The 8,923-nt window shown below is 43.4% G+C and overlaps 1 protein-coding gene across 1 annotated transcript; it reads left to right on the top strand.

The window, feature by feature from the left end:
* The first annotated feature begins 3,561 nt into the window (after window positions 1-3,561).
* On the top strand, window positions 3,562-6,599 carry TMSB15C (thymosin beta 15C). The gene is made up of 3 exons (XM_068533353.1): window positions 3,562-3,678; window positions 5,133-5,237; window positions 6,167-6,599. The coding sequence occupies exons 2-3, from the start codon at window positions 5,138-5,140 to the stop codon at window positions 6,202-6,204; spliced, it is 138 nt and encodes a 45-aa protein (XP_068389454.1). The 5' UTR covers window positions 3,562-3,678; window positions 5,133-5,137; the 3' UTR covers window positions 6,205-6,599.
* Window positions 6,600-8,923: the final 2,324 nt, after the last annotated feature.

The following is an 8,923-nucleotide window of genomic DNA, read 5'->3' as shown; positions in this document are numbered from 1 at the left end:
GGTGAAGGAGTAGTCCAAGTGGATATCTGAGGGAAGAAAGTTCCTGACAGATGGAATGGACATTGAAAAAGCCCTAGGCACGAGTGACTGTGACTTGTTTGAGGAACAGCAGAGAGACCATGGTTGGGGCAGAGTGAGTGAGGTGGAGAGCAGGCAGAGAGGGTAGGGGGCTATGGAAGGAAAGTTGTCTGGGGCTCCCTCTTGACACCAGGTTGATGTAGGTAGAAAGCCTAGGGGAATGTGGTCTTAGACCAGGAACTGGTTCAAACGATGCCTTCAAATATTCATGTTCAAATATTGCACGTGGAGGTGTATACTACATACATCTGTAAAGAAAAATGGCAGCAAAGAAATAAGATGCTAGCAGTTGCAGAAGTGGAGTAAGAGAATATATATATATATATTCCATATATAATGATGAGAATGTATTTACGTGAAGATAAGAAATAACAGCATGATGGTATCCTGATAGAAACCACCTAGTAGAGAGCACAACATTGATGGTGGTGATAAAAGGGCGAGAGATGGTAGTTATATTGTTGAACTGGTGTGAGAGAAAGAGATCAAAAGACCTCCCTCAACTTATGATGGGGCTACATCTGGATAAACCCATTGTAACTTGAAAATATCATAAGTCAAAAATGCATTAAATACAACTAACCTACCCAACATCATAGCTTAGCCTAACCTGCCTGAAACGTGCTCAGAACACTTACATTGATTAGCCTACATTTGGGCAAAATCATCTAACACAAAACCTCTTTTATAATAAAATGTTGAATATCTCATGTAATTTACTGAATATTGTACTGAAAGTGAAAAACAGAATGGTTGAATGGGTACAGAATGATTGGAAGTGTATCAGTATCAGTTGTTTACACCGTAATCGTGTGGCTGACTGGGAGCTGCAGCTCTCTGCTGCTGCCCAGCATCACGAGAGAGTATCGTACCACATATTGATAGCCCGAGGAGAGGTCAAAATTCAAAAGTTTGTGGTTGTGTATTTTCCTCTAGCCAGGTTTAGCTGTGTGAGTTCAGGCTCCTTGAGGTGTATTTGGACTTAGCTAGAGTTATGATTTTGCCAGGGAAGCAAACAAAGTGAAAGAGGGGCAGGAGACTGGAGGGTATATGTCAATGAGTGATTATAAAGACTGAGCATGACATTTGAACTAGGGAAGGAGGGGAGAGAAAACAATAAGGGACCGAGAGATGGTGAAATCTGGCAAAACCAATGGACTGGAAATTTTTGTGAGGTTAAAGGATAGTAGGGTCTGGGTACCAAAGGGAATGAGCTGGAAAAAGAGGAGGTGATGGTCATAAAGAGGGATGTTTGAAGTTGAGATTATGAAGGGATTGCTGTAATTGCTGTGACAAGGCCTAGGGTATGGCCATGCAAATGAATAGCTGAGTTGGGGTCAAGGTCGATGTCATGAAGGAGACATGAAGGAGCCAGTGTAACAGAATGATCATTCTTGAGCTCACCAGGAATTAAGACAGGACTACTACCATTGGGAATGACATAGTTCCAGGAGCTAAAATCTTTGAGAAAGAAGGGAGAGGAGCACTGAAGTTTGGTAGATGATGACAATGAAGTCTAGTTGGTGACACAAGCTGTCAAAAGCTGGAGGTTTTCAGGGATGTGGGAGAGGAATGCTCTAAAGGCAGCAATGAGAAGCAAGGAAGACATTTACCAGAGCTTCAGGCTCTATGGTACAATGGTGATGGGAGAGAAAAATCATCTACTTCTCTTGAGTGGGCTTCAGGGGACACAGAGTCCTCAGGGAAGAGCCTGGTTTCTGTTAAGGCGAGACAATGAAAGGCACATTCAGAGAAGAGGGTGGCGATATGGAGGAATTATTGAGGTTGCATTGCGTTTTAGGAGTAAGGAAGGGGTGTGAGAAGTGAACTGAAGAGAGAATGTGGTCACAGCCTTATGGAAGTTAGAATGTGGGAGTTGAGGGGTATCGCAGGGATTTGGGGGTTCTTGTGGTGACTGACACAAGTGGGGTTGGACATTGATGAGTTCTGATGGATATGAGGCAGATAGATTCAAGACAGACTTTGAAGTTTCGGCTAGGGGTGGGGAGGTGAGTGTCTGAGGCTTGCTGTCAACCCCAAGAGATATGGAAATTCAGTCTTACACCTGGAGCACTGATCCACAGAACGCTCCATGTTGCTCCTGGAAACAGATCACATAAATCTGTAGTGAAAGAAAAATGGGCTAGAAACTACATATCATATTCAGGATAGGAGTAACCCTGGGGAAGTGGGAGGGGAATGGAAATGGGGTGAAGGTCAAGGAAACCTCAATTTTTCTGTAATGTTTTTATTCCTTAAAAAAAAGACAAAGTAAGTATACCTAAATATAACAGCATCCAAATCTGAGTGGTGGAAACACTGGTGTTTGTTATATTTAATGCCTGGGACGTTGTAGCTACTCAATGAATGCTATTTGTTGAATGAGCGTGCCTTTCTGTATTAACAGTTCCTCCAATGAACATACAAAACTCTCAAGTTAGCACATCATGCTACAAGAGCATAGAAAAGAAAATGGAGAGAAGTGGGGAAGGCCTGAGAAATGCTTGAGGAGAGAGTAATTGCTGATCTATGTAGATCTCTACCACCATACATGAGCCTTATGGAAAATATGGCGTGCAAGCTAAAGACATAGTCCTATCTCCATTTTACCTTAATGCTCTAAGGTTCTGGGTGAGTATCCAGAAAATGACCTTGAATATTTAGTTCTTTCAAGTAACTACTGGATTCTCCTTTTTGTCTCCCAACATAGACACTGGGTGGTGCTGCTGTCCAAAAATTCTGCTCTATCCTGGATTTATTACTTCAATCTAAAGACGGGTATTTATCTAAGTGTCTACTGTAGACCAAGCAAGGTGCTCGGGATTAGAGATATAAAGATGAATAGCCTCAGCAGATTCTCCTCTGATTACACTGCTACCATATTCAGTGGCTGAAAAATTAGAAAATGTGACTTTTACATAGGAGCGTACCACTGTCACAGAAATGCCCAGTTGTGGGAGTGAATGATCCTGAACTACCCACCCTTTCCATGAGCACCCCTCCTCCAACACCTGGCCAAGGATCAGAACAGACATTGAGCATCACTCGTTGTCACCGCATACTTAGGGTCCTTTGGATATAAAAAGCCAAGAGTACCTGATTACGGCTCCTTCAGCTTGGATCTCGGAGTTTTGGACGTTCAAAGCTAACTGAGTAAAATGTGTCTGCTTATTGTAGAGGCCCCTATTATCGTGGAGGAGTGAGTATACTTGGGAGGAAGGGAAGTGGACCCTCAGGACGAAAGTAGTGGGAGAAGCAGGGCAGGTAGGCCAGCCACTGATCCCTTGGGGAATCAGTGGGCTTGGATGCGGTCTGGATAGGCGGATCTGGTATGACGTTATCAACACCCAGTTGCAAGGGTGAGGTCCTGAGTAGAGAGGAGACGGTAGACTGAGGTCAGCAAGTCTAAATAAGTGGGAGGGGCGAGGAGGCGGGTCTAGGATCCCTTGGCCAATTGGCGAGGACTGGGGCGGGGTCTGGGGGCGGAGCCTGTCACGCAGCTTATAACTGCGGGGTTCCGCATAGGAAGGTTAACCTCGTCCTGTGTACCAAGCGGTCTCAGTTCAGCGGTCTACCTTTCACTGGTCTTCAAGCCTTCGGGTGAGGACGTGCGGCCCCGCCAGAGCCAGAGGACTGTGGGGACAGGAGGGCGTGGCGGCCGCGGGGCTGGCGTATCGGGCCTGCTGGAATTGGAGGGGCGGGGGTTGGGACGGGCGATTCGTATCTGCGCCTCCTGGCGAGTCCGCGCCTTTGTTTTCGCAGCGCCGACTTCTGCGCGCGTTGCGGAATCCTCCCTGGGTCTGTCCCTGGAAGGTCCGAGGGGGGAGCCCCCAGAGCGGCCAGTCCGCTGTGGCTGCAAGTCCGAGGCTGAGGGAATGAGGAGTGTGGGGCTCGGAGTGGGCCCTCTGGGGCTGGCCCTTCGCTCTCTCCCTTCCCGTGGCTGTTAGGTTGGACTGGGCTCCCGATAATGATGATATTTATTTTGAAATGTAAGCAGATTGCTGCTAACAAACTGGTCTATGCACCCAGCCCTGTTATTATTATTTGAAGTCCCTGTTTCCCCCCTCTGGAGATTGGTGGCTGATTGCTTGTCAAAGGATGGTCTTAGGGTGACCTCGACGGAAGGGAGGCATTTTGGGGACGTCTGGCTGCTTGGGGGCCTCTCGATGCTAGTCTGGGCACTAGACGTGTCTTACCCCATCAGGGTGGGGCCAGGCACGCGCAGGAGAGCTCTGCTTTCCGGGCTCAGGGGTCTCCTATTGTCTCTTCTGGACAAACCCGGAATGATCACATGGCACCTCATCTCCTAGCCTCATCTACTACCCTCTCCTCTTGAGGGGAAAATATGGTGAAATAAAAATGAACTCTAGTTTATCCCATTCTGCTGAAGTTCTTGGTTTGATCATAATTAGCTGTGCCATCTTATAGCGTTTACAAACCAGTGCCATAAGGAGTTATTGTGAGACATGTAATTAGTTATGACTGGATTTAATCCCTCCTCTTATTGTAGCCCCTTAATCTACTGTCTTTGGGCAGATGAAATGGAAAGAAACTAGTCCAGTTTGTGCTACCCCTTTTTGTGTGCTGCTCCCTAACCCCCAAGAAAAGTGCCCCCCTCTCATAGTAATTGAATACAAAGTGAACGTGCTCAAATAGTGCTATCATCTCCTTACAAATTCATTAGCTGGTTAAACCCAGTCCTTATTTTTTCTTCTATTCCTATCTGCTCATGTGTTTCTATCACCTCCATTTTACTTTTGCTGTGATTTTAAAAGTCAGACATATTGGCTCCTGGTTTCTAGAACATCTTGGTTTCTAGTGCATCCTGATCCAATGGCATTTACTGTCTATCAGAAATGGGGTAATGATGTGGGTTAATAAAAAGTATTCTAATAAAAATATGACTTTTCTAAGATCTGTTGCTGTTTTCCTGTTGAAAATCAGCAGGTAAAATACACATTGATATTAAATGTGAGAATTTTGGCTGTTACTCCTTAGTGTGATAATAGTTCTACCAGATAAGTTTTTTTATGTTTTTTTTTCCGGTCTTTTAGTCAAGATGAGTGATAAGCCAGACTTGTCTGAAGTGGAGAAGTTTGACAAGTCAAAACTGAAGAAAACTAACACTAAAGAAAAAAACACTCTTCCCTCAAAGGAAAGTAAGTCATGGGGACTTTCTGAGACAAACAATGGTGAAAATTAATAGATTCAGTAAATAAACTCTTTTAGTAAATTTTACCACAAAGGAAGCAGTAACTATAGAGTACGAATTATTTAATGTATAACATTAAAAAATATCAAATAGTTGCCTTTTTTACTTTGCTTATATAAGTAGTTCTCACAAAATAGGCCCCAGTAGTGATGGGGGAATTTTAAAAAGCTGGTTTTTGGTGGAAAACTACTAAAACCCACATTGAAACCAATCTTGGAATTTTGGACATAGCATTAGAAACATCTTAGTTTTGTCCGATTTTTGTTATTTGGCATTTTTTTGCATCTAGCTATTTGGGTCTTTGATCTCATCCCTAATGAGCCATGCAAACTGTGGTTTTGGCCTTCTCTACCTGATGACAAGATGAGGTAAGCTAATCAGTTTAGATATAGGGTATACTCAAGTCTCCCAGGGATCAAGGGATCAATTTTGCCCTCCCCACTTACAGCCTGCAGGAGAAACCCCAAGCCAAGGGAAACGTTTTGTCATGTAGCATTATCTGAAAGTTCCAAAGTTAGTCAAAATGGTCTGAAATGACATAACTTCCTAATTGTATAGTGATAGATAAATCTGAAGAAAGTGCTTCACTTGCCCCCCAGTCTCAGAGTGATCTATGGTAAAAATGGCAACAGCATAAATCTACCTCTCAAATGGGGAAAAAGAAACACACAGTTGAGTCTAACAAATGTTCAGCTCATTAATTTGCACACACACATACCTGACTGAGGATTTGTGTGTAGTGCCTTGGCATTCTAAATTTAAAGAAGGTATGGCAGCCTCCAATGACTTGGCAAAGAGCTCTTTTGGAAGAAACTGAACTTAATCTTAGGTAAATACCCTCTTAATGATTTTTTTTTGTGTTTATTTGTTCCCCAGCTATCCAGCAGGAGAAAGAGTGTGGTCAAACATCGTAAGATGGGGATCTCCTTGCAAGAGCAAATTTCAACATTGCTTGAGTGTCTTGATTTTGGTAAAACTTTGTAGAGATTTTAGGCATCTTCTGATGTCTTCTCACCCACAATCCCTGGCTAAGAGGTCAGGGGTAGCCTACGTTCCCTGACATTCATTTTAAAACTTCCATTGGTGCGTAAATTCCAGCTGGCAGATGCTGTCAATAATCTAACCGTTGATGACCTTTGTGCTTGTAGTCTTTGCACCCCCTACCGGATAAGCCACTTTTAACTTTCTACAATGGTTCCCTCTATTGCTTTATAATCTTCATGAAGTTGCATGCTTTTGCATCTTCTCACAGTTTATTTTCATTTGTAATGGAGCAATAAAATAATAAATATAATCAGTATGTTTATAATAGGCTCCCGTGGTTCATTCCTGGTGGTCTTCTAAGGAATGAAAGTACACAAGGGTACTTTTCAGCCAAAAAAAATGGGTGCAGGAAAGCTGCTTCAGCAGATTTGGCACATGGGAAAGGCCTTCCTCTGATCTGGACAGAAGAGGGCCTTTGGGGATTGTGTGGCTGAACCATACTGACTCCATTTTGTCAGCTCCATCTTAGTCCACACAGTCCTAACTCCTCCCCTTTCCACGTGACTGAGCTTTAGCCTAATTTACAAGGAGTGAGTCCAAGCCAGATGAGTTCCCTATCAACTTTTACCCTTGCCTTCATCTGATATGAAACCTGGAAGAGTGCCTTTTGCTGACATAGATGGTTAATGGTCATGAGACCCCTGGGGAGAGGAAAAAACTCCTATTCCAGTTGGTGCAGACGTGCTTCTTTCTTGGTAGTCAGATTCTACTTTTAGCTTTGGCCCCTTTAAATTCCTCTGTACCCTTTTTGGCAGTGCAGTGTGCAGTGCAGCTGTGAATGCCTCTGGATTATCTGTCTGCCCTATCTATCGTGCCTGTATGTAAGTTACCCACAGAAACCTTCATAATTGCACTTTATGGAGCTGCTCGCTTCATTTTTCAGTCTCAAAGTTCCTTCTCAGTTTGTAGGATATTATTCAGTATGTCTGCCTCCCAACAGGGATGCTAAGTGCTTTTTCCTTAGAGTTAGAATCATAGAGATAGAGAACCTTGGGAGAAGAAGTCACGTGGACTAGCTCCCTTATCTCAGAAATGAGGAAATTAAAACACAGGGTCTGATTTAATCTTCTAAGGTGTATAAGGGCTGGAATTTTAGCCAGACTCTTCTTGCTTTTTGGAAAGTGCTTTTCAACTAAAGTTAGGGGACACCCAAGGTTGGGGTTGGATGGGGAAGGGGGCAAGAGACACTTGCTAATCCATACTGTGCTAAGCACATCACATCTTCTATCGAGCATAAACTCAGATGTCTAATAACCTCTAATGACCTACAGTACTGAACCTCTGGTTTCATTCTTGTCCTGAACAGAATTCACTGTCTTATGAACCAAGTATTTTTGGTGTTTGTGGTGAGCATAAGTGCTATGGACTGAATTGTCTCCCCTTCAAAAAATTTCATATGCTGAAGCCCTAACCCCAAATGTGACTGGATCTGGAGATAGTGTATTTGGGTAATTAAGGTTAATTGAGATAATAAGGACGGGGCCATAATCTGATAGTACTGTGGCCATAAAAGAAGAGGAAGAGACACCAGATCACTCTCTCCCCAACATGTGAGGACCCAACAAGAAGGTGTCTACTTGCAAGCCAGGAAGAGAGTTTTCACCAGAAAATGACCCTGCTGGATCTTGATTTTGGGACTTCTATCCTCCAGAACTGTGAGAAAATTAATTTCTGTTGTTTAATCAACCTGGTCTACAGTATTTTGTTATGGCAAGCCTAGCTGGCTAATATAATAAGGAATACATATAAATAGATGAGTTCAGATCACTGCCTTAAAACAATACTTTTTTCACTTGAAATTTATAAGAACCAATCACCTGTAATCCCACCAATTACGCATGTTAACCTTTGAGTGTATAACCATCCTGACTGTGGTCTATTAATATTCATATATTTTCTGACTAAAAGGGATTATGCTGTCCATACCTATTTGCAATCTCAAGTATTATCTTACCACTCCCTTCTAAGAGCTGACATTCTTGAATAATCACTGGGTTTACAGGAGGTGAAAGCTATGGTCTCTGCAATAGCATAAACTTCCCTAAGCAAAACCGGGAGCGGGGGGTCACCTCTGCTCAAATGTCAGTGAGGTGACACCATCACAGGGCTTAGAGTAGCCAGAGGATTTGAGAGTTGGAAGTAACCATGTTGGTCACCAATACCTTACCTCTTGCCTGAGACAATTATCCAATAGAGTTACTCAGCCCCTTGCTGCAACAGGCTGCTTACACTGTGCCCAAACCTGCCTCCATGTAATTTCTATCCAATAGTCCTAGGACTGTACTAGAGTCCCACACCACGTAGTTAATCCCTGCTCCAATAGTTGAAATCAGCTGTTGTGTGCCTGCCTCTATACCTCTGTCTTCTCCTGATGATACCTCCCGGGTCCTTTGGATCCAAGTTACATGATGAGGAACCATCCTGCTTGCTGACACGCTCAAATTTGCTTATGATCAGATATCTTTGCATCCTGATTCTGTCATCCCACACATTTGCTCTCCTTTCAACATTGCCATTTGAAAACTTGAGAAAGATACTATACATCCATGATAGATTCAGCAACCTCTGTATTTGCACAGTAATCCACCA

Source organism: Eschrichtius robustus, chromosome X (assembly GCF_028021215.1).
Source record: "Eschrichtius robustus isolate mEscRob2 chromosome X, mEscRob2.pri, whole genome shotgun sequence".
NCBI classification, from domain to species: Eukaryota; Metazoa; Chordata; class Mammalia; order Artiodactyla; family Eschrichtiidae; genus Eschrichtius; species Eschrichtius robustus.
The sequence above is the reverse complement of the archived record's forward strand: the minus strand, read 5'-3'. Positions and strand labels throughout refer to the sequence as shown.

Excerpts from the sequence above, each read along its gene's own strand:
- TMSB15C (XM_068533353.1), top strand. The coding sequence starts at position 5,138 with ATGAGTGATAAGCCAGACTTGTCTGAAGTGGAGAAGTTTGACAAGTCA. Across the intron at positions 5,238-6,166 it reads CACTCTTCCCTCAAAGGAAA|CTATCCAGCAGGAGAAAGAG; the intron begins GTAAGTCATGGG and ends TTTGTTCCCCAG.